Source organism: Miniopterus natalensis, chromosome 11 (genome assembly GCF_054644295.1).
Source record: "Miniopterus natalensis isolate mMinNat1 chromosome 11, mMinNat1.hap1, whole genome shotgun sequence".
NCBI lineage: Eukaryota > Metazoa > Chordata > Mammalia > Chiroptera > Miniopteridae > Miniopterus > Miniopterus natalensis.
This window is the reverse complement of record NC_142091.1, coordinates 73,634,766-73,662,527: the sequence shown is the minus strand read 5'-3', so window position 1 is coordinate 73,662,527 and position 27,762 is coordinate 73,634,766. Positions and strand designations below refer to the sequence as shown.

Sequence of the window (27,762 nt, the reverse complement as noted above, 5' to 3'; positions counted from 1 at the left end):
ACAGTGTCTCCTGACCCCCCAGTTGCTCCTTCTGGCGGCCCCTGTGCGGAGGTCCGTCTGCTACGGTGTGATGTGTGCGCCCCTTTAAAGGTCCGCCCTACTCCCCCATGGCACTGGCAGTTCTCAAAGGCAGAGGCCATCCTGTACTATTCATTCTTGAATTTCTAGGACCCAGCATATAAGATGGGGGGGGGACAGCAGTGTGTCGCAGCTGTTGCTCTGTGAGATGCTCCACTCAGGAGCAGAGGCAGGCTGAGGGTGCTGGTGGCTGGAACAGCCAGAGCCCCTGGGGGTGGGGGGACAAGCCAAACCTGTTGCCTACCCACCTGCCACCTCCTACTCCCAACCTACAGTCTCTTCCCACCACCACCAGAAATCCCACACAGTATTTTCCATAAAGCCTTTAATTTTTATCTAAGGGACTGGATTCCCAGTCCGAGTTTGGGGTGGAGTGCCTCTCAGGTTGGCTGCCGGTGGTTTCTGTCCTTGTGGGGCTCGGAGAAGAGTGTTCCATTCTCTCCCCTACTGACCTGTGGCTCCTTAAAGATGGAAAGATAGAAGCCACTGGACTCTGCAGCTCCCCAACCCCACACCCAATGGTACCTGGGCTGTAGGAGGGGAAAGGCCGTTGTCACTGATGATATGGGTTCAAATATGGCTCCTATGCTGCGAGACCTGGGGAAGTGACTCTTCAAGCCTCAGCTCCTTCCTATGAATTAGGTCTCATAGTCCCTGCTCTGCTCCAGTTTGCTCTAAAGCATAAGGGCAGTACACGGGATGACTGGCATGGCACCAGCCCATGATGGAGGCTTGGCGCGTGGCCACTCAGACGGCACCAGCTTCCCAGGCTGGCTCTGCTGCTTATTTACTGCCGTGTCCTTGGGCAAGACCCTGCCCCTCAGGTCTTTAGTTTCCTCACTGAGAAGTGGGGGGAATAACCCTGGCCCACCTCACTCAGGGGACAGGGAGGACAGAGCCTGGGGAAGTACCTGCTGACTGCTAGAGTGGCAGAGTCTTCCAGGTCATGGAGGGGGAGGGAGGGTGGACAGGGCAGGACTGACGCTTAGACTCAGGGTGGCTCCGTGTGGCTGGCTGCCCACGGAATTCCTCAGCCTTCCCCCAGACTTCCAGCACAAGCTAAAGGGGGGCAGGGGGACTGCTGGAGGGCACCCTGCAGGGCCCAGAGCGCTGGTGATGGTCCTTCTCCCCACAGCTGGGCAGCGCCAGTTTCTTGGCCAGCTGGACGGCCTCACCTGGGTTTCCGGGAGGTGCCTTTGGTGTCCCCCTTTCTTGCCTCAGCCAGCAGCTGTTCCTCGTCCAGTCCCAGTGCTGACAGCACCTGGGAGAAGCGCCGGGTCACGGTGAGCCGGGCGTTGGCCTGAGGAGAAAGGGAATCCCACTGTGCACCAGGGCCCCAAGGACAAGTGGGGCTCTGATTACTGAGGGGGTCCCAGGGCTTCCAGATGGGCAGCAGCCTGGGGTCCCATGTAAGGGGCCCACTCCACCTCGCCTCGCTAGCCACGGAGCCGGGCGCTAGCCCTCACCTGCATGGCCTGCTGGAACAGGTAGGGCCGGGCCTGCACCCGGTGCTGGATGCCCTGCAGCTCGGCCTGGTACTCAGCAAAGCGCTGCCGCTCCTGGCGCCTGTGGGGAGACCGGCCTCTGGGCAGCTGCCATGGACACAACCCATCCCCACTCTGAGCCGCTCCTTCCACTAAGGACCTCATGTCCTCCCGCCCTTCCCTTATAAAGCCATTGCATTTCTGTCCTCGCCCTGGGTTCCTCCTGAGGTCAGTGGTGGAGGAATTAGTATTTGCCCCATTTTGCTCATGACTCCCCTGGGACTCAGGAGGGTTGAGGGACTTTACCAAGGTTGTGCGGCTGGGACCTGAGATACTGAGCCCGAGCTGAAGCCTCCAGGCTGAGCAGCCAGGGCTCGCTCACCCTCCCAACCACCCCCAGGGGAGAGCGGCCAGTGCTGGCTTCTGAGCAACTGGGTGTCTGCTCGCAAAGCCTGTGCCTTCCTGGCGTCTGCACCCTGCACCTTCTCACACTGGCCCTGTGAGGAGGAAGCTGTGGCTGTGGGCTGAGGCTTTGGGAAAAGCCCTGCGCTGGGCTCTGGGCTGTTTTCTCCTCTGTGCTATAGCAGGGATTGAGTGAGCTTGCCAGCATTTGCTGTGGTTCTTATAAGCGGACAGCTCAGAAAATGGGACAGAGGAACTAAAAAATGTGCTGCAAATAAAAGAACACATCCTGGAAAGATCAAGTTTCCACTGGAGAAGCACAAACCCATTCATAAAACCCAGTGTGTGCACGCGTCCCAAATGTGTGCACAACTAGCTGAGCCTCCTGGCAGCAAGAGGGGCCCCCTGGCCACATCACACGCAGGCCCAAGCATCCTGTGAGGCCCTTAGGAGAAGCTGTGGGGTGTGGTGGCAACACCCACAGACAGTATGGGAGGGGAGAAGACTCCCACTCACGCTGGGACCTTCAGCAAGTCTGCTGGGCCCCATCCTTGTCTATGAGCCAAGGAGGGTATCTTCCTCCATTCAACAAAAAGAGGTGGACTCGAAAACCCATGGCCAGGAGCAGAAGTTACTGCAAAAAGGAGTCTTCGCCATTCAAGAGGGAATTTATAGCAGTTACAGGGGGTAGCGCAGGGGGAACATGGACTGGCCTTCCGTCTGTCCTGCCCGTGGTGTCAGTACCTTTTCCTGCTTGATTCTTTATGCTGTTTGTGTTAGAATGGAGAGAAAGCACATGTCTGGGAGCCCTGCGTGAAAAGGAAGCGTGCTGCCCGGCCAGCGTGGCTCAGTGATTGAGCGTCAACCCATGAACCAGGAGGTCACAGTTCGATTCCCGGTCAGGGCACAGGCCCGGGTTGCGGGCTTGATCCCCAGTAGGGGGCGTGCAGGAGGCAGCCGATCAATGACTCTCTCATCATTGATGTTTCTGTCTCCCTCTCCCTCTCCCTTCCTCTCTGAAATCAATAAAAACACATTTTTAAAAAAGAAAAGAAAAGGCAGCGTGTCAGTGGATGTCAGCCATGTCCATCATCTCCCCACCACAGGGCGACCTCTTTTGTGCCCACCCTCCTGAGCAGGGCAGAGTCTCCACGCAGCTCAGACAGGAAAGTTCACAGGCCGTGAGGGCTGAGAGGCCCCACGGGAAATGCCTGCTCCCAAGTAGAGAATGAAAGGTGCTGTTTGAAACACTCCTCTCACCGACGTCTGCCCCTTAGAGTTTGAAACCTTACGCCTCCTGCCTTAGTAAAAGCTATGAACTTGAGATCTGGAAAGAAGGATCTCCCAGAATGAAAGAAGGTGAGGCATGGAAAGGGCTGCCCTGGTGCCAGCTGCACCCAGTAGGTACTCAGTGTCGATGGCATCAGTGCTCAGAGTGTTACCTGTTTCACTAGGTTGGGCTTTGGGAAAAGAGCCTGGGTATCGAGCCCTCCAGGACAGTGCAGCAGGGTGGCTAACTGGCTGCCTGGGTTGGAGTCCCAGCTTCACAGCTCACTTGTTTCCTTTGGAAAATTATTTGAGCTCTCAGTTTCCTCATCTGTAGAATCATGGGAATGGTGATACCTACCTACCTCATGAGCCTGTTATAAGTCTAAAAGAGAGTTTCTTTTAAATATGCATTTGTGGAGTTTGTTTTCTAAAATATGTTTTGATTAATTTCAGAGAGAGGAAGGGAGAGGGAGAGAGAGATAGAAACATCAATGATGAGCATCGTTGATCAGCTGCCTCCTGCTTCCCCCCTACTAGGAACTGAGCCTGCAACCCGGGCATGTGCCCTGACCAGGAATCGTACCCGTGACCTCCTGGTTCATAGGCCGACACTCAACCACTGAGCTACACTGGCCGGGCTCTGAGGGGTTTTTTAATGGTCAAAATATAAGGAGAGAATAGAACAGATGACTCCTCACCAACCGCGAACAATGGCTGTCTCCAGGAGGGGCCACACGTGCTGTCCACATTTTACATCAACTAGTTTAGAAATATCTGGATTTTTATAGTAAGTATGCCTGGCTTTGGAAATCAGACTTGGAAGTGTGAGAAAGCACGGGGAAGATTTAATCTGAGCATCTGTCAGCTTTAGAGATTGTCATTTACCGGGCGACCTTGGCCCAGCCCCTTCTCCTGAGTGGCACTGTCCTGACCGACAGAGCGGGGTCCAGGGCCGCCGCCTGCCCGCAGGGCTGGAGGACCGCAGCGCAGGCTCCCGCGGGGGAAGGGAGGGCCGGGTGTGCGGGCCTCCTGGCTTCGCGGCCCCGCCGCCCGCCCCCGGGCCCTCCGCAGCCGTCCCCTACCTCAGCTCCTCCAGCCTGCGCTGGGCGGCCGCGGGCCCCCGGCCCCTCCTGGGCGCGTAGGCCGCCAGGCAGCGGGCCACCTGCTGCTGCACCCGCTGCTCGCGCGCCCACCGCAGCTCCGCCCGCTGCTGCTCCTGCTGCTGCTGCCGCTCCCAGGTCTGCAGCAGGCTCCTGGGGCCGGGGGAGGGCGAAGGGGATGGGAGAAGTCCGCGGGGAACAGAGGCCCGCGAGGGTCAGGGGCCAGGTGGGGAGCATGGGGCAGGGTTAATGCATTTTGGCTTGAGGGACAGACAGGTGGATGAATGGATAGAAAACTAAAACAAAATGGTGCTGTGATCAATGGATGGATGGAGGGATGGAGGGATGGAGGGATGGAGGGATGGAGGGATGGAGGGATGGATGGATGGAGGGACAGACGGACGGACAGACGGATGGATGGATGGATGGATGATGGATGGATGATGGATGGATGGACGGACGGATGGATGGTGTGGATGGTTGAAGAGACAACACCTAGATCGGCCTGGACCATTCTTCCCCCAGGTCTGTGGCCGGTTCCTTCTCACCAACCAGGGCTGTGCTCAGGTGTCAGGGAAAGAGAGGCTCCCTGAGCATCCCGTCTACCTCTCAGCTATCTTCCAGCTCTAGCTGTGCACCTTGTTCATTTCCTCATTAATTACCCTTCCTCCCAAGTAAAATTAAGCCTCAGGAAGACAGAGTTTTTTATCTGTCCTGATACATTCACCACCAGTGTATCCCCAGCAGCTGGAACAGCACCTCACATAGAAACTCAACATTGGTGAAGACATGCATAATTGAATCATGGTCAGACAGAAAGATGGACAGATAGACAAAGGGGTAGATGCAGTTATTCAGTTAGCACATATTTATTGAGCACCCACTATGTGCCAAGTCCTGCGTAGGGAACCAGAGGGGCTATGATGAGTAAGGTGTGGCACCTGTCCTCAGGCTGTGCGCAGGGAGGGGCAGACAGCCCAGCGCCCCAGTGCAGGGCCACGTGGCAAGAGCTATGGTGGAGGCAAGCCCAGAGAACTTCCTGGAGGGGCCTCTGACTTGAGAGTTGAGAGATGCATCTGAATTAGCTGGGCAGATGAGGAGGGAGGGAGAGCATGGGGCAGTCCAGCCCCTCTGACCAACTGGCATGGGAGACAGGAGCCTCCTTACCAAGGAATCTGGGCTTTGTCCCAAGGGCACAGGGAAGCATGGAAGAATTTCAAGCAGGAGATGACAGTGACAGGGTAAGAACTGAGGGGCACTTTCAGAAGGCTGAATGATTTCTCACCTACCACTTCTATTTATTTATTTTTTTAATCTTCACCTGAGGATATTTTTTCCATTGCTTTTCAGAGTGGAAGGGGGAGAGAGGGAGAGAAGCATCGATGTGAGAGAGACACATGGATTGGTTGCCTCCCACACACGCCCCAACCGAGGCCGGGGATGGAGCCTCCAATTGAGGTACGTGTCCTTGGCCAGAATCAAACCCAGGACCCCTCAGTCCGCGGGCCGACGCTCTAACCACTGAACCAAACCAGCTGGGGCACACCTACCACTTCTAATCGGTCACTAAGGCCTACTGAGCCAGGCTCCAAATGGACACCCCCCACTCCCATGGCTACCTGGTTCAGGCCCTTATCATCTCTCACCTAGACAATGCCAACAGCCCCCCACCCCCATCCAGTCTTTCCCCTCTGCCCCCACTGTCTCTTGTTCAAGCCCCAAGTACAACAATTATCTAACTCTACTGCCATTATTGTTGCTTTGCTCATCTGTCTCCTTTCCCAGCAGACCTTGAGCTTCTTAGGTCTGGGCCAAGTCTTTTTATCTTTATATCTTGACGATGCATGAGTATATGCTCAATATATGTTGCATTAATCACTTAATTAATAAATTATGGATGGATAGAAGATTGGAAGTAAATGAAAAGTTGCTTGTGTCAATAGACAGTTGGCCAAGCAGACAGAGAGACGGATGGATGGATGGATGGATGGATGGATGGATGGATGGATGGATGGATGGATGGATGGACGGATGATTGGGTGATCAAAAGACTGGTGAATGGATAAATGGGGGAATGAACGAGAGGATGAATGACTGTCTCTTAGAGAACTGGCTCCTTCTCTGCTCCCTGCCCTTGGCTCCCACCCTCCTGCCACCTTACCTGGTGGCCTCCTGTCGTTTGTGGAAGGTGCGGTTAGGGAAGTTGGCAAACAGGAGTGTCGCATCATCTCCCAGGGCATGGGCCTTCTCACTCCTGTTGGAGGCCTGGACCGCAACTCGCAAAGCCTTCCAGGGATGCTTTTTGGGGCCTATCCACAGTGGGAGAAACAAGGGACTAGCCTTTCCCCTGGCCCATTGGGCAATTCCACCTGGCACCTGGAGCACAGGCCAGACCTGGCCCAGGTCACTGGCTCCCCACCCCTGCAACTTCCTAGGGAACCCAGGCATTGAGCCTCACACTCACCACAGTCCAAGTTTTGCTCTAACTGCCTCTGCAGGTTCTCCAGGTCCCACATGCCCTCCAGCTCCGTGGCCCTTGCCTTCCTCCTCTGTGGTCCTTGGGGGTTGCTGGAGCCGGGGTTGCTTCCTTGGCACTGCAGTTCACCCTCCTCGGGGGCCTCCACGCAGGAATTCTGCCCCGTTCTCCAAGAGCCTGTCCTCCTGGAGGGGGCCCTGTCCTCCTCCTCCTCGCCCTCTTCTGTGGCCTCTGCAAACCATTCCTCCTCCAAGATCAACCCCCTCCTGGGGAGCTGGAGCAGTTCCCCAGGGCTCTGGCCCCTCTCGGCCTCCTCAGCAGCCTCCTCGGACTCCGATCCTGATCCCGACCTCTTCCCAGGTGACTGGAGGCCAAGCTCACCCGGCAGCTCCAGCTCTTGGCCCTCCCCTTGGCCAGAAGAGGTGGAGACGCAGCCCCAGGCCCTGAGCTGCTGTCTCCTTTCCAGGTTTCGCACCTTCATCTTCCAGGATAAGTCGGGGTCCTCTAGACAGCTGGCAGGAGACTTACGGCTGGACTTGTGCTGGGGGACCGCGGGGGTCAAGGGCAGGGCGTGGTGGCCGGGGGCAGAGTGGGAGCCCAGCTGAACCGGGATCTGGCCATCGGTGGTGAAGCTCTCCCAGGCCCACTGGAAAGGGAAGGAGGGTTTCCGAGGAGGAGAGAGAAAGAGGCTGCGGAGGGAGAGGGCAGGGGCGGGGGCAGAGGTCAGGGTCAGGGCCCAGCCCCCAGCGGGGCCTAACCCCAGCCTCCTTCCCGGCCCGCAGCCGCTTACTCTTCAGCCTCCGCACAGCCGCCGCCTTTCTTGTTCCTGCCCCTGGGCCTCCGGTTCTTCTCTGTCGTCTGCCCTGCACTCTGAGATCTCTGTCGCTGGCCCCGAATGACACCATTACCTCTCCCAAGACTCCCCTGGGCAAAGAGAGGAGAGGCGGCCCAGCTCCCAGACCACTTTACACTACCCCCAGGAGGCCCTCCGCTTCTCTGCACCTTGGCCTGCACCTAAAACTGGCTGATAGCTACCTCGATTCATAACATTAAAACAGCAACAGCTCAGGAGGTGCTCAGGCTTTCACGCATTAACTCATTTAACCTTCCCCAGGACCCTGTGAGGTAGGTCACCCCCATCATGGAGATGAGAGCATTGAGGCTCAGAGAGGTAAAGTCATTTGACTCAGGTCACACGACTAGTAAATGGAGCCAGGACCTGAACACATTGTATGCGGGAAACGTATTTACACGTTTTACGTTGACTGGTAGTACAGCACGCGATAAAAACTACCCGCAAACAATGTGTGAACATGTGGAGTCTGTCCCCAGAGCCCAGGTTTGTCACCATTGCACTATGCTGCCTCTGGGCCCTGCGCAGCTCTTCTGAACGCCCCATAGGGCCTCAAACTTGCTAATCGAAGGTGGAGGAAATTCATTGTCTTCTCCAAACCCTGCTCCTCTCGCAGTGCTCCCTAAATTGCTCCATCGGGAGCCTGGGCGTCATCTCCTGGCCTCCTCCTCGTCTTCACCCCCATCCTTATAGGCCTCCCCAGGGTCCCGTCCCCCCTCGAGCTTCCCTGACTCTACTGGGCCCAGCTCAGTCTCATGGCTTCTCAAGGGCCTCCTTCAGCCCTGGCCTCCCCTGACCCAAGAGAGCCAGCCTGCCTCTGGGCAGTTGGAAGTCCCCCTACCTCACCTGCTTAGCCTGGGGGATGCCTGACAGAAGCTTGAGCAGCCCTGTGTCCATCCCTGGAGCCTGGAGCCGGGGGTCCTGCCCTGCTCTCCCCGATGTGGTCCTGACCAACTGTTGGTGGGTGTTTAGCATATTGGTGTCCTGCCCCACCCCCCACCTCCATCAGCCAGCCTTGGAACTGTCCTCTCCACCATTTCTATGGCAACCAGTCCTCAGCCAGTCCCAAGGGCTCTGGCAAACAGCAGACCAGGAAGGGTGAGCCAGGGTATATGAGGTCAACTTCCTTCCAGAGGGGAGAGTTCAGCAGGGTGCTGAGGACTAGTCCAAGCCTAGGAGTCCAGAAACCCAGGGCCAACCCCTGCCTCCGCTCCTGCCTCTGCGGCCTCCTCCGCGACCTGGTGTGAGTCCCCTGCCTGTGCTTGGCTTGTGTTTCCCCATCTATCTGTAAAATGGACCTTAAGACTCAGCCAGCAGGAAGGGACCTCGCACTCCGCGAAGATGACAGATGGCACCTGAGGCAGGCCCTCTCCCTCTGCCTGCCTTCAGGGCTGCCCCCAGCCTTGGCTGACACCCTGTGAGAGCCAAACTGAACTCTCACAAGGTCTTGTTCAGACCACTTGCCCTCCCGGGCCCTGGCAGGATGGGAAAGGCCAGAAAGCTGAATGCCATGTCCAGGAGCAAGGCAATAGGCAAACCAGAGCTGGAGAAAGCTCTGCCGGGAGTTGGAGCATTTAAGTCTTACCTCAAACTTCTAAGCAGCACCCAAAACCTTGACATGGTAAATCCCCATAGGACACATGGTGCTGACCACTACCACCAGCAGCATAGGGACATTGTGCAGGCCAGAGGCCCTGGAGTGGTCTCTCACTAGCTCTGTGACCTTGGGCAAGTCACTTCTCCCCCTCCTGCAAAACTGGCCCATCCCATCGGTTTGCTGCAAGGATTAAATGAAACTACAAAGGCAGTGCACTTGGTAAATGTCTGTTTTCACTTCTGTAATAATAACTAACCATTACTGGAAGGCAGTGGGCACAATACTTAAGAGCACAGGGAAGCACTGGGCTGAAATCTCAGCTCCTCCACCTGGGCATAGCCTCCTCAGTGCCTCCTCCACCTGGGCATAGCCTCCTCGGTGCCTCCTCCACCTGGGCATAGCCTCCTCAGTGCCTCCTCCACCTGGGCATAGCCTCCTCGGTGCCTCCTCCACCTGGGATAGCCTCCTCAGTTCCTCCTCCACCTGGGCAGAGCCTCCTCGGTGCCTCCTCCACCTGGGCATAGCCTCCTCGGTGCCTCCTCCACCTGGGATAGCCTCCTCGGTTCCTCCTCCACCTGGGCATAGCCTCCTCGGTGCCTCCTCCACCTGGGCAGAGCCTCCTCGGTGCCTCCTCCACCTGGGCAGAGCCTCCTCGGTGCCTCCTCCACCTGGGCAGAGCCTCCTCGGTGCCTCCTCCACCTGGGCAGAGCCTCCTCGGTGCCTCTTCCACCTGCGGCAGAGCCTCCTCAGTGCCTCCGTTTCCTCGTGAGCATCGTGGGACTGGTGACGGCTGTCTCCGCCTCCTAGGGCCATGGTGAAGATTAAATCAGTTAATATATACAAATACACGTAAAACATTTCCATGGCTCTGTAACTGCTATGTACGAGTTGTTAATTAGGCAACGGCATGGCCCCAGTGAGACAGGTTAAGGAAGTCAATCCCAGTGTTTTTCTGGGCCCTCCATTCCTGTGGCCCCTCGTCTGCTCTCAGCTCCACCCCAGTAACACCTCTGCCAAGAGCACAACCAACTTCACAGTCTAAATAACGCTGCAGGTGAAGACCTATTCACTAAAAACAGGTAAACTCTGTCCTTTCTGGTGGGCTGTCCCCCTATCCCCCCATCCACCACCTCTACTGAATGCCACCCACGGGACCCCAGGTGGAAAGCACAGGTGTTTCATTTTCAGAGAACAAGCCCCCTGCAGACCCCTACCCAGCTGATTTCCCTCCTTGGCAGAGAACAGGTCTTGACTTCTCAAGTGAACATTGTCATAAGGAGCACAGAACCCTTCTCCAGCCACAGTCACTCCTCAAGGGAGCTCATCCAGTCTGAGAGCCTTAAAAACCGTCCACTGCCTCCCAACTGCCCACAAGCTTTCATATCTCAGCCCTTTCCCACGAAGCCCAGACTCACGTGCAGTGGCCGCAGCCTCGTGCGTCTTATGTGTAACGCACTTCTTGACTGCAACACTTTCTCTTATGCTTGATTTTAGCTCCTGTTGTTTTGTACAGTAACGTGCTGCACAGTCCAGTAGCCTAGGAGCACTAGGACCTAGCACGTGACCTGGCACACCCAGTAGGCCTGACCGCCTAGGTTTGTGCGCGTGCACTCTGTGATGTTCCGACGACCACGAAATCTCCTGATGAAGCATTTCTTAGAACATGTCCCCGTCATTAAGTGGCGCATGACTGTGTATAATTTCTCAACAAAAATGAGATCATACTTTTTCTGTTTAAGAGTATGTTCTGCTCAGCTTTCCGTGTCAGTACATGCAGAGCCACCTGCATCGAGTGTCTGGCCAACATAGTGCACTAAGCCCGTCCCCTCCCATCAAATACGCACATGACCTCGGCCAGCTTCCCTTCCTCAGACGCTGCGGCAGTGACAGCCTTGTAAATGAGCCATCGCACATTGGCTATTTCTAAAACATAAGTTCCTATAAGCAGATTTCCAATATAACATTTAAAAAAAATCCACGTGGCTCAGCAGTTGAGCGTTGACCTAGGATCCAGGAGATTGCGGTTCGATTCCCGGTCAGGGCACAGGCCCGGGTTGCGGGCTAGATCCCCAGTCGGGGGCACGCAGGAGGCAGCCGATCAATGGCTCTCTCATCATTGACGTTTCTCTCTCTCTCTCCCTCTTTCTTCCTCTCTCTGAAGTCAGTAAAGATATATATATTTTTAAAATCCTCACCTGAGGATATGTTTATGGATTTGAGAGAGAGAAAGAGAGAGATGTGAGAGAAACATTGCTGGTCAGGGATCGAACCCGCAACCCTGTTGATGTACAGGACGATGCTCCAGCTGAGGCCGGGGCAGCAATATACCTTTTGATAATACCCAGTCACTTCCCCCAGATGCTCAACCAATATAGATTCCCATCCACAGTGTTTACACCCTCGCCAGCGCAGTATATTATAATGTTTTAAAACTGCTATTAATCTCATAGGTGAAAAAACATGATCTCACTGTTACTAAAACTTGCATTCCCTTCATTATCTGTAAGATTAGTGTATTTTCATATCTTTCTGGGCCACTCGTGCTGCTTCTGTGAATTGCCTCTTTGTATGCTTTGCACACCCCTCTTTTGGTCCTAAGGAGCAGAGAGTTAAGTTTGTGTTCCTTACATCATGGTGTGTAAGGATCATCAATGGATGCAAGGCCACTCTCTCGATTTGGTTTCCCATCCCCATCCCACTTAAATATGAAGGGATCCTATCAAATATCTAATATCGCGCCCTGGCCAGTGTGGCTCAGTTGGTTGGGCATAACCCTGTGCACCGAAAGGTTGCCAGTTCTATTCCAGGGCAGGGCACCAAAAAAAAAAAAAAATCTAAAATCACATTTGTGCACTTATGGCTTCAGTTTATATAAACAATATTATGCTATCGATCTCATTTTCGTTCCTTACTCTTTTCTTTGAACATTGTAGGTTTTTAAATTTTTTCTTTATTGATTTGAGAGAGAAAGAGAGATTTGTTGCTCCCCTTATTTATGCATTTCTTGGTTGATTCTTGTATGTGCCCGACCGGGAGCAAACCTGCCACCTTTTGGTGCGTGGGGGGCACTGGGCCAGCCGGGCCAGCCGGCCAGGGCAGGGGCCTTTAGTCACTAGGTCGCAACCACCCGCCGGGCAGCATGGGCTCTGAGGTCTCGGTGGAGGAGAAATCCCGCATACTGCCGAGCTCTGAGATGCTGCGAGCAGGATTTGCGGTTCGGACGTCGGAAGTCCCTCCCCCACCCCTCGGTGGGCACTCTGCCGAAATCACTCACTCCACGGGACTCTGCTTTTACAGCTGCTTTCCGAGTGAAACACTTCGTGCTTCCCTTTCCTGTCACTGTCCTCACCTGGTCTGAGGGGGGGGGGGGGCTGAGCCGCTTTCTCACCCCGCGCCTGCAGGAACAGCTGGCATAGATAAGGGCCACCCGCTCCCCGAGGCCTGGGGGGACCTCCCGCGGGCCCTCCGGGGGGCTCCTTCGCACCGCCGCTTAGAGCATTGTTTTATTTGCTGGTTGTTGATCTGCTGAAGTTGTTATATTTCTGTGCCAATTTTGGCGTTTCGCATTTTTCTGGGAAGGCATTCACTTTGATAAAGTTTTTATATTTATTAACATATAATTATCAAAAACTCTTTGATATTTTGATATTGTAAACTTTTGTGGGGGCTCAGAGTCGGGCCATGTGGGGCCTGCAGGCCGTGGACGGGACTCTGGATTTGCCGTGAAGCACGACACAAAGGGCGACCGGATGCTGGGAGTTGCCACTGGGCTCCAGGACAGGACAGACATGAAGCTCCAAACTCAGCTGCTGCTGGCCGAGATCCAAATTTTTTAAAAATAGAAAGAAACCACTGGCCACTCTTGAAACCCCTGGCCCACCTCAAGAGTATGAAGGATGGAGGGTGAATTCTGAAAGGCGAATTTTGTGATGCGACTGATTTCGAAAGAGCTCATGTCACACTGAGTTCCAGCACTTTCCTCAGGGATGTGCTGAGGGATGCCTTCTTATCCCAAATCTGGGAGAAGTGCTTCGAGGGGGCATCCTGGAGAGCTCGGGTGGGCTTCTGGAAGCCTGGCAGCCAGCGAGCAAGCGGTGCCCGAGACTCAGAACAGGCCCGTGGTAAGGTAGCAGGTGGCCTTGCCCAGAAGGCTTCCGTTACCTGGCAGGGGGCACCCAGCAGTGTGGGTCCGTGTGTGCCGGTTAAAAGAAAGCCAGAGCCCTAGCCGGTTTGGCTCAGTGGGTAGAGTGTCGGACCATGGACTGAAGGGTCCCGGGTTCGATTCTAGCCAAGGGCACCTACCTCAGTTGCAGGCTTGATTCCCACCCCAGTCGGAGCGTGAGTGGGAGGCAACCAATGGATGTGTGTCTCTCACATTGATGTTTCTACCTACCCCCTTCCCTCTCTCCCCCCCTTCCACTCTCTCTGAAAAGCAATGGAAAAAATATCCTCAGGTGAAGATTAAAAAAGAAAAGAAAAAGAAGAAAAGGGGAGGGGAGGGCAGGGGAGGGAGGCCAAGGGAGTCCCGCTCGCTTCCCCGGACTTGTAGTCAAGGGGGTGGCCCATAAGGAGCCATAAAAGCTCCCACAGGGCAAGAGCCCACCTTAAACAGCTGCCACCTAGAAAGCAAAATGCCGTCTTACCCAGGATCAAGGAAGGACTTTGCACCCACTTTCCACGCGTCCACCCCTGCACTCCCGCAGCAGGGGGCGCTCACGCTGGGGGAGGACAGGAGGGGCCCAAAGGCTGGGAAGTGGAGACTGTTGCATGGAGCTTAGAGATTTAGCTGCCACACAGGACTGGGCACCCTAACAGAATCTATTCGATGAATTCAGGTGATCATGGCACTGTGAGGAAACATGGCAAAGAAAGTCATGATGTCATTTAGAGGCAGAGAAAGAAGTTCCCTTACGAATTTTACAGGGACACTGGGAGACAAAAATGAAGTCACCTTTTATTAAGCCTGTGAATCTTGTTTGGTGAAAGTAGAAATCACGCTAGAGGATTTTGAGAGGAGGAGTGGTGTGAGCTGATTTATGTTTTCAAAAGATCCCTCTGGCTGCTGTGTAGAGATTAAACTGGAGGGCCAGAGTGGAAAGAGGGACTGTCGTCCAGGAGAGGGTCTGCGGAATGTGGGACAGGTGAGGCAGAGAGAGGAAAAAGGAGAGGTCTGGAGACTGAGCCTGGGTCTGCCAACACTTAGAGATCAGGAGAGGTCAAGGAGACACAGCCATGGAGGCCAGACAGAGGCCAGCAGGGAAGAAGTGAGCCAAGAGAGTGAGGGCTGCCAGCCAAGTGAAGACAGTGTTTCAAAGAAGGGGAGTGACGACAGGGACAAGAGCTACTGAGAGGTCAAGGCAAGGTCGACAGTTAACGACTAAATTTGGCAACCTTACTTGTTCCCTGGGCCCATAGTCTAAGGATCAAACATAGGAGGCTCATTACAGACTCTGGCTGTTGCACTGTGGCAACATTGCTCAGCACCTTCTCAATGAGCCCCATCTGAAACTTCCCCTTTGTAGCTAAAAGGAAAAGTTTAGGAAAAAATTAGCTAAAGTCTAGGGAAATTTTTCTTTCCCCTGGGGAACGTGTAGGTTCTGTTTTCTCTGGGAGTGGGGAGGGAGAGCTAAGTTACTATGTTTCCCTTTTTTGCTTTGGCTGCCAGGAAGCTCAGAGCGAAATTTGATATCCAATTAATAGAGCACCTTGTAGGCCTTTATGGGCTGCAGATTTATACATTTATGTTCTTGCTCCTGATTTTCAGGTTGTCTTTAAAATTATATTTTCATATTATTGAGTCTCCATTTCTATTTTTATTTTATCTTCCTTGTTTGCATTGGAAGCAACCTTAGCTGCATTGGGAATGAGGCAGATATGCACATTAATCCCACTCAGTCAGCAAATGTATGAAAATGTCTTGTATTAGTCAGGTTCCTTTGGTTTGCAATTGACAGAACTAAACTGAGCCAAAAATGATCAAATAAATTACTGGCTTACTTCGCTAAATCATAAAAAGGTCAGGGATGCTGCTGACCTCACTTTTGCCTGGATGGAGGAACTTGAGTCATTTGCCTCTGTGTGTGTGTGTGTGTGTGTGTGTCTCACTCTTCCTCATTTTATCTCCATTTCTCTCCGTTCGTGTCATTCTGTCTGATGGGAATGTTGGCTGCAGGCAGCGCCAGGCTGCTGTCCTCGGACCTTTGCCACCAGAGTGGAAAAAGGACTCTTCCCACATGGGATAGAAAAACCCCAGGGAAGGACCCTGACATGCCTGCTTTGAGTCTGATGGCCATCTCTGGACCAATCACAGGGACCTGGCAAGGAGGGGACTTTGACAGCAGTCAAAGTGGCTCCATAGCAGTCCTGGAGGTCCCACCTGGTTGGAGTAGGGGAAAGTTCTCTAAAGACGGGGATGTCATTTGAGGTGGCCTGAAGGAAAAGGGGCAGGGCAGACAAAACATGCTGGCCACATCCCACCATGTGCCAGGCCCTGAGACCCCTGGAGATGCAGGCGTGGATAAGACAAGCCCCTGCCCTTGAGACGGTCACGGTCCAGTGGGGGAGGCGCACTCAGGGTTGCAATCCACATCAGAGCTCGGGAAGAACCTTGCAAAGGGACAGAGGGCTTGGGGAGTTCTCTGTGAGAGATTTCTGATTCTGGCCATGAGGAAGTAACGTGGACTGAAATGCTCCTTCGCCACAGACAACTGAGAAACTGGGCAAAGTATAAGAGACAAGTACTTTCGGGAGTTAGAAAACTGGTGGCACAGGACCGTGATCCCTGAGAAAAGGAAAGCAAATGAGGTGAGCCCTGCCCCTGTCCAGGCCATCTCCGTCTGCCACCTGCCTAGAGGTAATACAATGGCCTTACCGCAGAGCAGGGAGGGGAACCCAGACGGGGCCCATCAGCTTTACTGAGTCAAGAAGACAGAGATCAGAGTTTGGAGAGGCAAAGGGCAGCTAGAATTTGTAGGGTAGGACATCTAAGAGGAGGAACATACACAGAGAAAGAGCTCCAAATGCTGCAGAGGGGTCCCTCTGAGCTTCGGGAAGAATATAATCTGTGCAGGCCGAGGGTGCGGCCCCACAAGGCTGGACAAGTGCGCCTGTCAACAGAACAATTGCTCCCCTGGCCGGTGTGGCTCAGTTAGTTGGGCATCTTTGGGAGCACTAAAAGGTCACAGGTTTTATTCCACATTAGGGGTCAGGGCACATAGCAGGGTTGCACAGAAGGTGTAGCAGTTGCCGGCTGGATCGTCCTGTAGGGGGCGTGTAGGAGGCAGCACATCCATGTTTCGCCCTTCCTCTCTCTAAAAAAAAATCAATAAAACGTCTCTTTAAAAATGTGGTATATAGCTCAGCCGGCGTGACTCAGCAGTCGAGCACCAACCTAGGATCCAGGAGATCGAGGTTCGATTCCCAGCCAGGGCACAAGCCCATGTTGTGGGCTCGATCCCCAGCAGGGAGCATGCAGGAGGCAGCCGATCAATGACTCTCATCATTGATGTTTCTCTCTCTCTCCTTCTCCCTTCTTCTCTCTGAAATCAATAAATATATATGTATGTATTTTAATGTGGTATATACATTAATGGAATATCTTTCAGCCTTAGAAAAAAAGAAAATTATGACACATGCTACAACATGGATGGACCTTGAAGACATTATGCTAAGTGAAATAAGCCAGATGGTAAATGATGGCTTTTATTAGTAGAGTGGTTCTCAACCCCCGCTGCACTTTAGAACCACCTGGAAGGCCTTTAAAATGTACCAGTGCTGGGCCTCCCAGCCTGTTAGCTCGGAATCTCTGGAGATGAGCCCAGGCGTCAGTTACCTTCAAGGCTCCCTAGTGATTCCAGTGCATGTCCAGGGTGAGAACCTCTGCCCTAGCCAAAGGTCAAGTACAGGGGGCCCAGGACTAGGGTCCTTCACAGCCAAATGCCAGCGCCTAGAACTGAGCCTGGCACAGAATCAGTGGTCAACAGATCTCTGTAAATATGTATAGTAAGGAAACGGAGGCACAGAGAGGTTGGGTTATCTGCTGAAAGTCCCAGGCTGACAGGGGTGGTGCTAGAACTAAAATACAAGAGGTGTCACCCCAGAGCCCACACTCGCTCTGCCCCCTTGAGTGTGGCAGCGAGGTGGATCCCCGGGGGATCAGACCAAATGAGTGATGAAGTGGAACCTTCTGAGGAGGACGGGAGGGCCCAGGCGCCTACACCACCCTCAGTCCCCCCACCCCCAAGCTGATGGGCTTCCCTGCAATATCAGAGGTGCCGACAAACAAAGGTGGTGGGCCGCGCAGGAAACCCACAGGCAGAAACAAAGGTCAGAACTTAGGGGAAGGGGAAAGTGAAACCGGCCCTGGCACCAGGCAAGTGGTGGGAGAAAACCTGTGGCTGGAAACAAGGGTAGCACCGCCCCCCCCCCCCCCCCCCCCCCCCCCCCGCACACACAGGAACAAGAAAGGGGGTGGGACTCAGATGGCCCGAGCGGGGCACATTCCTTCCCTCTCCCCAGCCCTGTGTCGTCCCCTTCCTAGCACTCATGCCCCTGACATCGGGCGTCTGTGCGTTTGTAACCTGCGCATCACCCCGCCCCAACTAGACTGGAGCCCTGGGGGAGCAGCTCCATCTTCCTTCGATGCTCTTCCCCGGGTCCAGAACAGTGCCTGGCACAGAGCAGATGCTCAGGAAACATTTGTTCAGGGAGTGAACCAAGAAAACACCTATGACCCTGTGCGCCGCAGGGCCGCTACTTACCTGTCCTCATGGGACAGTCTAAGAGGGTAAATTGGTTTAGCCCGTCCTGGGGGACAGTTGGCAATATTTTTGTTTTGTTTCTTTACACATGGGGTGCACAGACTTGAGCAGTCCACGCTCCTTGGTTTGGGGCACTCCATGCATCACCAGGGTCCCCCAAAACCTCCCTTTAATATGGACTTCCCCCTTCTGCCCAGCCCCCACTCCCGGGTGGCGCACCAATCCTCCCTTAGTGGGGTTTTCTGCTTAAATCCCACCTTATCGGTCTCCGGGAACCCTGAATAGAGTGGCCAGGGCCACTCATCCTGCGGGACTCCCACCCCTCCCTTATTATGCTTGATTTTCCCCAGGGCACGTGTCACCTCTGACATGCTATTTAACTTCCTTATTATCTGTCTCTCCCCATCAGAAATAAACCCAAGAACATTTTGTTCATATAATCGCCACTACCTAGAAGTGTCTCCATAGATAAAAATTTTATGAGGGTATCATAAACGTGCACCCATCTTAAGTATACAGCTTAATATATTTTTATATCAGAACATTTCTAGAAGGCTCCCTCGTGGCCCCTCCCATTATACTGACTTCCATCGCCATGAATTAGTTTCCCCTGTCCCTGAACTTCATGCACACGAACGACATTACCGTGTGTACTCATTTGACTGCTTTTGCTCAATATAACGTCTGCAGGACTCACCCATGATGTTGTGTACGACTGGTTAGTTCTTTATTGCTCTTGTTGTATAACATTCTACCACCGATTCACCCCTGCTTTTTTTTTTAATATATATATTAAAAATTGAAGCCCGGCCGGGCGTGGCTCAGTGGTTAAGCATTGACCTAGGATCCAGGCCATCAGGGTTTGATTCCCGGTCAGGGCACATGCCCGGGTTGCGGGCTGCAGCCGATCAATGACTCTCTCATCATTGATGTTTCTATCTCTCTCTCTCCCTCTCCCTTCCTCTCTCTGAAATCAATAAAGATATATTTTTTTAAAATTAAAAAAAATTGAATATATATATATTTATTTCAGAGAGAGGGAAAAGAAACATCAATGATGAGAGTCATTGATTGGCTGCCTCCTGCACACCCCCTGCTGGGGATCCAGCCCAAAAGCTGGGCATGTGCCCTGAGAATGGAACCATGATCATCTTGATCATAGGTCGATGGTCAACTGCTGAGCCGCGCCTGGCCAGGCAACCCCTGCTCTTGCTGATGGGTGTTTGACTGGCTTCCATTTGGGGGCTCTGAATGTTCTTGCACGTGTCTTGTGGTGGATGTGGGCCTTGCAGTGGGATAGCTGCATCACAGGGAAGCGTGTGTTAACAGACTCAGTGAGAAGTGGCTTTCTAAGGTGGGCACCAACTGACATTCCCACCAACAGTGTGAGTTCGAGAGCCGCCACCTCCTCTCCAGCACTTGGTGACAGCAAGCTTCTTAGTTTCAGGCTTCTGGGGGGTGATGGTGGCATCTCATTTCTCTGCTGAGCGATGGTGTTGGGTGCTCAATAAATATTTGCTGGATGAATCCTTAGATGGGCTGTGGAGGGAGGCTCTCCACTTGGCAGGGATGGTGGGCCCATACCCTTCACATGAAGGTCAAGGTCCCTGACTCCCACACTGGCCTCAGGAGCTGCCCCACTTCACACTAGTCACACGTATACCCTAGGGTGCAGCTGAGGCAGGCTGAGGCATTCAGACAGGGCTTCGCCTGAGGCTCACGGCTCTTCAATGACAGAATAAAGAAACTCATCTGGTTCCCAGGTGGAGCTCTACAGATGAGGTATTCACAGGCTGCCCTCATCCAGTGCCCAGTGGTGCCACAGGGCAGAGCCATCTTTCCCCACTCCCAGGAGGCACTCGGAGGCCAGGCCCAGCCTAGAGCACAGTCTCCCTGGCCCCTGGCCCCTGATTCAGGAGGCTGCACTCCTAACACTTGGGGAAGGCTGAGTCAAGCCCTTCCCAGCAGCCTGTGGGGTCCTGCACTAGTAACCGGCTGGTCAGTCCCCCAGGTTGGCTAGATTGCCTTTCCTAGCCTCCCCTGGATAGAACCCTGTGACAGTTCCAGTGGAGGTGAACAAAGGTGATGGGGTCACTTTCAGCCTTGGCCTAGGAAAACCTCCCTGGACTCTGAGCTTCCCACTCCCGCAGTGACCTTGGAAGTCCTGGGGGAAGGATGATGAGGCCACAGATGGAAGGAGCCTGGACCCTTAAGTTGGAGGAGCACCACCCACTGATCACATAAATCCCATTATGAACTTTCGAGAGCATGAAGTAAGTTCTATTTCATTTGAGCCTATATATTTTGAGTTTGTTACATAAGCCCTTGACCCCAATTGGTATAATTAGTATTACAGTAACTAGCCCCATTTTACAGACGAGAAAACAACACAGAGAAGCTACAGAACTTGTTTGAGGTTACTAAGTGAAGGCAAGCTTTGAACCCGGGGCCTGGTTCTAGAGGTTCCACTCATAAGCACTCTGCCGAGGCTGAACCAACGGGCGAGAAGAGGGTTCCTGACCATCTCACCCCCACCCACGCCCCCTCGACACTCCTGCCTGATTAAGGTGCTCCCTACACCCTGGCCTCCTCGCCTCCCACAATTGTCACCCAGCCCTGTCACTCCAAACCCTTTCAGTTCAGAATCTCACCTTTAGATAGACAGGCCCCAGCAACAGGCTCACAGGGTCTTCCTCTCCCACCCCCATTCCTCACAGCCTCTTGGGGTACGCTCAGCTGTGGGTCCAGGTGCCCACCTTCCCCTGGGCTGAGCCCAACATGCTGCTAGAGAAACCACTCCCACTCCTGGCCCAATGGGAACCTCCCATTCACGGTCCCCATCAGCCAGAGCTCTCTCAGTTCCCAGTGACAGTAAACCAGCTGGCTTTAAGGGGGGGGGAATGTTTATTGGCTCGAATGACTAAGAAGCCTAAGATACAGGCTCCAGGCAGGTGTTCAGACATCGGGATTCAGCCTCCTGATGCTGCTGTGCTGGCTCTGTTCTCGGTCGGGATCCCTCCAACCCCCCATCAGAAGCCGCTTCTGGCCTACATTCTGCCAGCTTTGCTACCGTGGTGTGGCCACCATCACCCTCATCTGGATGCTTGAGAGGGTTTCCTGCTGTCCCCTGAGCCACAGGGAAGCCAGCAACCCTTTCCCAAAAGTCCCACCTAAAATCCCAGTGCTCACAACCTGCCTGTACCCCTCACTGTGGCCAGAGCGTGTGTACTGCTGTGACTGGCCAGGCTGGTGCAATGCTCCCGTCCCTCAACCACAGGGAGTGGGGTCTGCTACACACACCACAGGTTCAAGAGAGAGGTGATTCCCCAAAAGAAAGCAGGGGCACTATACCCAGAGGGCGAGCAGATGAGAGGCAGATGGGACCCACACGCCCCCATGCTCCAGAGGCCTGGCCAGGCCTGGCCATGCCAACCAGCAGCCTCCTACATCACAGAAGTCAGACACCTCAGATAAAAACTCAGTACTGCACTCCTCCTACCTGAACCTACTCACTGCACTCTCCCTCATCAGGTTGGGGTCCCCTCAGGCATCCCCACCTCACTCCATTAATTCTCCCCCATCCTGTCCCTTCACCCCTCACTCACTGCAAGCCTGTATTTCTACCACCTTAAAAAGCATAAACAAAACATCCCTCCTCCTCGCTCTGAGCTACTGCTCTCATCTCTACTTCACAGCCCTGAGCAGTGTCGCTTGGGCTCACCTCAGTTTCTCACCTCTGGCTCTTCCCGCCTACTCACCAGCCACTGAGGCAGCTCTGCAGCAAAGGCTTCCCTGAAGCCTCCAAGGTGTCCTATCGTTCGACAACTGGCCTCTCCCTCCTCCCAGGCAGCCCTGGGTGGCACCACCAGTGGCTCCCATCTCCTTTGGTGGAGCGAGGTCACCTACATCCAAGTACCATGCCGCACCTCTCCTCAGCAGCCTCACAGGCACCCCAAATGCACCAGAGCCAAACTTGTGATCTTCAGGTCAAACCTTGCTCTTCCTCCTATGTCCCCAGCTAGAAAAAGGCCCTGCCCAAGTTGCTGCAGAAAGAAACCTGAGAGTCCTCGAGGGTTCCCTCCCTCTCAGCACATGTCCAGTCAGCATCTGTGCTTTGCCGACACGGATGTCAAGTCTGCCCACTGCTCTGGGCCTCCTGCCCAGCCTCACCGAGCCACAGCTCCCTGGGAGCATCTGCCCCTTGGACACAGCAGCTCCAGGGTCTGTTCAGAAATGGGTGTAGACTGAGCAATTATGTCACTGCCCTGCTCACAAGCTGCCTTCAAGGCCCTCCACAATCTCACCTACCTACCTCTGTTCCCATCGCCCCTTCCCCTGCCCTCACGGGACTAGGCATAGCTCTACAGTTCCTATTACTTGTCCCGTCTATCCCTTTGCAGTAGCCCAGAGTGGGCAGAATGGTCTCCATCCGAGATAAGAAAAGGCTGCTCAGAGAAGGGTAGGAACCTGCCCAGGGTCACACAGCATAAGACAGGTTGTCCCCCGCATGACCAGCACCTGCTGGCTCAGGCCCTATACCACTCCGCCCACCTTCCTTCTATCAATATCCGTGGTCCTGCCCTGGCAGGTCCATGGCCTCCAGCCCCTCCCTTCACTCAGGCGCTGCCCGGCCCACCACTGCTCAATGTGGGGAAGTCAGGTGGATGGATGGGAAGGTGGTCACAAAGCCCTGACAGAGGCTGGGACAAACACTAATGTTCCCTTTTATTTTTGTTTTTTAATAAATTTAAGAACAGCTCTACCTTTTCTCCTCCCCCCCCAGAACAACTAAAAGCAACTAAAAGGGGGTGTGGCCTGGGGGCAGAGGGTGCTAGGAGTCATAATCCTCTTCATCCTCTGCATCAGGTCCTGAGGGGCCCGGGGGCGCTGGGGGCAGAGGCAGAGTCGAGGTGAAGGGCATGAAAGGTGTTGGGGGGCTGCAGGGCAGAAAGCAGGAGAGGACAATCAGGTTACTCTCCAGTGCCCACTGAGCCCTACCCCACCCTCCACAGGTAGCATGGAGCCCACCACCCTCTGCACCAAAGGGGGGTCAAGCCCAGAAAAGGGAAGGGCCCAGAGCAGGTTCCACAGCCCCCACCCAGGCCCCATTCACTGCCCTCCGCAGGGGAGGAAGCGACCTTCTGAAGGCCAGTCTCCTGTCTTTAAGCCCTCCTCAGTTCCTCCCTTCCCATTCCCCAAATCTGCCACCAACATAGGCCAGTAGCCAGGGAGGCCTGGAGGAACAAGTCTGCTGGCGCCCTCCTGGGGTGATTGAGCCACTTACCTCTGAAAGTGGGCAGGGGGGTGGCCGGCCTGGGGTGGGGCCTGCGGTGTCTCCTCTTCCCCGTCAGTGTCAGTGTCCTCAGACTCATCCTGGGAGCAAGGCAGGGGTCAGAGATGACAAGAAAGGCATGGGCCCATCACTGGAGAGCCTAGACTCTTGGGGATGGCAGGGATAGGAGGTTGACCTCCATAGCCCCCATTTACAAAGAAACAGAGGTACAAAGAGGTCACAGGTGAGTATGTGCTCGCGCCTCCAGCAAGCTTGGAAGGGCAGAACAGAGGGCTGGGGGCCTCACTTACCTCCTGCTCTGAGTCTGTCTCTGACAGCTTCTTGTCCTTGCCTTTGCTTCCCATCCCACCATTCTTCCGGCTGCCGCCACCTGGCTTCCGGCCCCTTGGGGAAGGTATAGTCCATCTCCCTGCTTCTTCACCAACCCCCAACCACCTCCAACCCCTGTGGCCTTGGCCTTCTACACCTGGACACTTGGCCCTGGGTCCTCACCTGCGGGCATTCTTGTCCCCATCCATGTGGTTGTCTTCCCCATCCCCCTGCATGTCAGGCACAGATGCCACCAGATCCTTTAAGAAGTCAAACTGCTGCTCCAGCTCAATGCATTGCTTCCTGAAAGAGGTGGGGAGCGGATGGCATCTGGCAGGACCCAGATGTCTGGGCTCTCAGCAAGGGGCAGTAAGAAGCTCTGGATGTCAGGGTGGAGCTGGCAAACCTCCACCCATCTCCACCCTCTGACTCTTTGCTGTAACGCCCAACCCTCTCTCTCCAAGCTGAAACCCACCAGCCTGTAAGGCCTTGCTGGTCTCCCAGTAGCCTCCCACCTGCAGCCTCCCCACCGCGGGCCTATTCGCGGGAGGCCCTCCTAGGACACAGCCTCTCTCAAGCGTGTGAACTCCCGGGGCACAGCCCCACAGGGCCCTTGCATCTCCCCGGCCACTCACAGGTGGGACGTGGTCATGGTCTTGGCGTTTCGGGACTGGGTCACCTGGCAAGCCTTCTTCAAGAGCGATTCCAGGAAGAGCTCCAGCGCCCGGGCTCAGGGGCGTCAAGGAGAACGCGGGAGTGGGACCCCAGCCCACGCAAGGCAACCCCGGGCCGCCTCCCGCCCCCACGCCCCTCAACCCGGCCGGCCCGCAGGATACAGATGATGACAGGCACGGCGGCTGCCACCTTTCCAATCTCTTCGTCCGTCTGCATTATCTTCTTGATCCGCGCCTGGGGAGAAGGCTCAGAGCTCGCACCCCTCGACTCAATCCCAGAAAAGGGTGTTGGGGGGAGCGAGGGACTATCCCGGGAGAAAGGGGGCGGGGGGCACCAACGGAGGGAGAGCACCGAAGGGGGCGGGGCGTCCGGGGCCCCGAACCCCGCGCTGCGCCCGCCCCCCAGCGGGGCCTGGGCCCGAGCCTCCCGGGAGCCGGGCCCTCTCCTCACGGACCCGACCACGTGCTCACCGGCGGGAACCGCGCGTTGTACTTCTTCTTCTTGCTCGGCATCTCCGGGATTCTGTCGCCGCGCCGGGCCCAGCGCCGCCGCCCGCAGCCTCCCGGCCCGGGGCCTGCTCGCCGCCCGCCCGCTGAGGTTCCCCCGGGTCCTGGTGCCGCCCGCTCCGTCCCCGCCGCTCCCCACTGGGTCCTAGCGCCGCCGGTAGGGACGCCGCTCTCAGGCCCGAGTGCCCTCCCTCGGAGCCTCCCAGGAGGTGCGCGTCAGTCCCGGGCCGCACCGCCGCTCCCGCCCGTCCCGGGCCAGAAGAGCGAACGTTAGCCACGCCCCCGCAGGCCCGCCCCGCCCCGGTCCCCTCCGTCCCCGCCCCCGAGGTCGGCACCAGCCTCGCCTCTTCCCTGGCCGGCCCCGCCCCGCGGCGCCGCAGCTCCGGCCCGGTGGCCCCGCCCCGTGCTGCGCTTATCGATAAAGTTGTTGTTGAGACCGCGGGGCGCTAAGATGGCGGCGGCGGCGGCGGCGGCCGTGGCGGGGGCGGGGCGCGGCGGCAGCGCGGAGCCCCGGCAGGAGCGGAGCCGGGCACGGGGCTGGGCCGGTGCCGAGCACAGCGAAGGCCGAAGGTGACGGCGGGGCGGCGGGAGGGGGCCGGGCCGGGAGGGGGCCGAGCTCTGGCCGTGGGCGCTAATGGCGGGGGGGCGCGGCGGGGCCGGAAGCTGGCCGTCCCGCAGGCTCTAAGGAGCCGGAGTTCGAGCCCGGGCATCGCCCCATTGGCCGCGGCTCCGTCATTGCCCTCCCGGGGCCTCAGTGTCCTCATTTTTAAGTGGACCGGAGAACGTCCTCCGGGAGGCCCGGCCCTGTAGGGCCTGCCGCGGTGCTGCGCGAACGAGGGCTCCTTCGCCTCCTGCATTAAATGCCAGCGTTCGGGAAACTGCCAGTCACTGGCGGGGCCAGGAGGTGTAGCTGGGCCAGTTGCTCCCACACCAGAATTCACATTTCGGCCCAGTCGCCCACTACAGGTGTGACCTTGGGTAAGTGCCTTCTCTGTGAGCTTCATTTTTCCGTATGTAAGTCAGGGAGAGAAATAACATTAGCAACAACAATTATGCAGCGCTAATTCCACCTCAGGCATTTAATTTGTCAACAGCACTATGGGTCAGGAACACTTGTTATCCATTGTAAGGATGAGGCAACTAAAGCACAGGGGCATTAAGCCTTGCCCAAGGCCACACAGTTTAGTGCGGTGCCTGGCACCCACAAGGGCCCAGCAAGCTGTAGATCTGTTATGAACCCTATTTTGGTTTCCTCATAGCAGGATAGAGCCAGGTGAAGAGCTGGAGGAGGAGGACTCTCCAGGCGGCCGTGAGGATGGCTTCACTGCAGAGCACCTGGCTGCGGAGGCCATGGCCGCTGACATGGACCCCTGGTTGGTGTTTGATGCCCGCACCACACCTGCCTCTGAGCTGGATGCCTGGTTGGCCAAGTACCCACCATCCCAAGTTACCCGCTACGGGGACCCCAGCTCACCCAACTCTGAGCCTGTGGGCTGGATTGCAGCATATGGGCAGGGCTACATCCCCAACTCTGGTGACGTGCAGGGCCTGCAAGCAGCCTGGGAGGCTCTGCAGACCAGTGGGCGGCCCATCACCCCGGGCACCCTTCGCCAGCTGGCCATCACCCATCACGTGCTCTCGGGCAAGTGGCTGATGCACCTGACGCCTGGCTTCAAGCTGGACCACGCCTGGGCTGGCATTGCTCGGGCTGTGGTCGAGGGCCGGCTTCAGGTGGCCAAGGTGAGCCCACGGGCCAAAGAGGGTGGGCGCCAGGTCATCTGTGTTTACACGGACGACTTCACGGACCGCTTGGGTGTGCTGGAGGCAGATGCAGCCATCCGTGCAGCAGGCATTAAGTGCCTGCTCACCTATAAGCCTGATGTCTACACCTATCTGGGCATCTACCGGGCCAACCGTTGGCACCTCTGCCCCACTCTGTATGAGAGCCGTTTCCAGCTGGGGGGCAGTGCCCGTGGCTCCCGTGTGCTGGACCGCGCCAACAATGTGGAACTGACCTAGTGGGGCCATGTGTAGGAGACCACCCTCTGTGCCCCTTGCTAGGGATGGATCCTCCCCTCTTCCTCCTTCCTGTGCCAAGGAGGTCACGTCCCCCAGCTCTGAGGACTAGGTCATGCTGGAACTGCCTGCATCTTCAATCGCCTTGAACTTCTGCCCTCTGTTCCGGGCTGACTCAAATCCCCATCGGCTGGAGGCTCCGACTCTCTGAGGGCCGGACCCTCAGCCTCTATTTGCTGCTGCTCCTTCTGCCATCCAGTACCACTGTCTGGGTGCAGACACCCAGGAGGAAAACCTTCCTTGGCCATCCTCATCCTTGGATTTACCTTCCCCTCCTGCATCCCTCCCCATTCCTCTTTCTCCCTCACAAGAGAGAAAACAGTGCTTCCAGTCCCTCTCCTTGGAGCCTTCATAGTCTAGGGTGCAGAGGCCCTGCAGGCCTGAGCATGCCATTGTTTTGGAGGGGGTGGTGATTGTACCTACTCAGCCCCTGGCAAAGAAAGGGGATGCCAGGGCCATGGACATGGGGTCTGCCCCTCGTCACCTCAGCCTGCACCACCTTCCCCTCTTCCTTCACTACCTTGTCATGTGCCTGCTCTTGGCATTTCAATAAAACCCAGCTTGGGTCTGTGTCTTGAGTGTTTTTTAAAGTGCTGTGTTAGTGGTTACCTGCTTTGGTTGCTGGAGAGAGGCAGAGCCAGGAAAGACTGCCTCTCTGCCTCTCTGCCTCTCTGCCCTGACTAGGCCCTCCCAGTAATAAGATACACCTCACTGCCAAGATTGGGAACCTGTCTGAGAGCCTCTGCCAAGCCAGCCCTGCTTCCCCTCCATCCCAAGAATCAATCAGCTTCTCAGTGACTTCCCACAAATTCAGGGGCTTGGCTCAGTAAAGTCCAAGGGGCCACTCTAGCCCCCAGAGTGTATTTATCCCTGTTAGAGAAAGGT

The 27,762-nt window shown here is 55.7% G+C and overlaps 3 protein-coding genes across 3 annotated transcripts; 1 reads left to right on the top strand and 2 right to left on the bottom strand.

The window, feature by feature from the left end:
• Nucleotides 1-403: 403 nt before the first annotated feature.
• TSGA10IP (testis specific 10 interacting protein) lies at nt 404-8,649 on the bottom strand. Its single transcript, XM_087822304.1, has 8 exons — nt 8,509-8,649; nt 7,600-7,733; nt 6,798-7,498; nt 6,495-6,642; nt 4,316-4,486; nt 1,545-1,644; nt 1,254-1,378; nt 404-539 (listed from the first exon to the last, which is right to left on the bottom strand). The coding sequence occupies exons 1-8, from the start codon at nt 8,635-8,637 to the stop codon at nt 404-406; spliced, it is 1,644 nt and encodes a 547-aa protein (XP_087678430.1). The 5' UTR covers nt 8,638-8,649.
• A 14,077-nt stretch (nt 8,650-22,726) lies between these two features.
• DRAP1 (DR1 associated protein 1) lies at nt 22,727-24,842 on the bottom strand. The gene is made up of 7 exons (XM_087822425.1): nt 24,766-24,842; nt 24,457-24,529; nt 24,256-24,349; nt 23,804-23,923; nt 23,602-23,695; nt 23,303-23,391; nt 22,727-22,955 (listed from the first exon to the last, which is right to left on the bottom strand). The coding sequence occupies exons 1-7, from the start codon at nt 24,805-24,807 to the stop codon at nt 22,850-22,852; spliced, it is 618 nt and encodes a 205-aa protein (XP_087678551.1). The 5' UTR covers nt 24,808-24,842; the 3' UTR covers nt 22,727-22,849.
• A 992-nt stretch (nt 24,843-25,834) lies between these two features.
• On the top strand, nt 25,835-27,467 carry C11H11orf68 (chromosome 11 C11orf68 homolog). Its single transcript, XM_016208308.2, has one exon. It carries the CDS (start codon nt 26,152-26,154, stop codon nt 26,818-26,820), a length of 669 nt encoding a protein of 222 aa, XP_016063794.1. The 5' UTR covers nt 25,835-26,151; the 3' UTR covers nt 26,821-27,467.
• Nucleotides 27,468-27,762: the final 295 nt, after the last annotated feature.

Excerpts from the sequence above, each read along its gene's own strand:
- TSGA10IP (XM_087822304.1), bottom strand. The coding sequence starts at position 8,637 with ATGCTAAACACCCACCAACAGTTGGTCAGGACCACATCGGGGAGAGCA. Across the intron at positions 7,734-8,508 it reads GCATCCCCCAGGCTAAGCAG|GGGAGTCTTGGGAGAGGTAA; the intron begins GTGAGGTAGGGG and ends CTCTTTGCCCAG. Across the intron at positions 7,499-7,599 it reads GGCTGTGCGGAGGCTGAAGA|CCTCTTTCTCTCTCCTCCTC; the intron begins GTAAGCGGCTGC and ends CTCCCTCCGCAG.
- DRAP1 (XM_087822425.1), bottom strand. The coding sequence starts at position 24,807 with ATGCCGAGCAAGAAGAAGAAGTACAACGCGCGGTTCCCGCCG. Across the intron at positions 24,530-24,765 it reads ACAACGCGCGGTTCCCGCCG|GCGCGGATCAAGAAGATAAT; the intron begins GTGAGCACGTGG and ends CCTTCTCCCCAG. Across the intron at positions 23,924-24,255 it reads ACCATGACCACGTCCCACCT|GAAGCAATGCATTGAGCTGG; the intron begins GTGAGTGGCCGG and ends CACCTCTTTCAG.
- C11H11orf68 (XM_016208308.2), top strand. The coding sequence starts at position 26,152 with ATGGCCGCTGACATGGACCCCTGGTTGGTGTTTGATGCCCGCACCACA.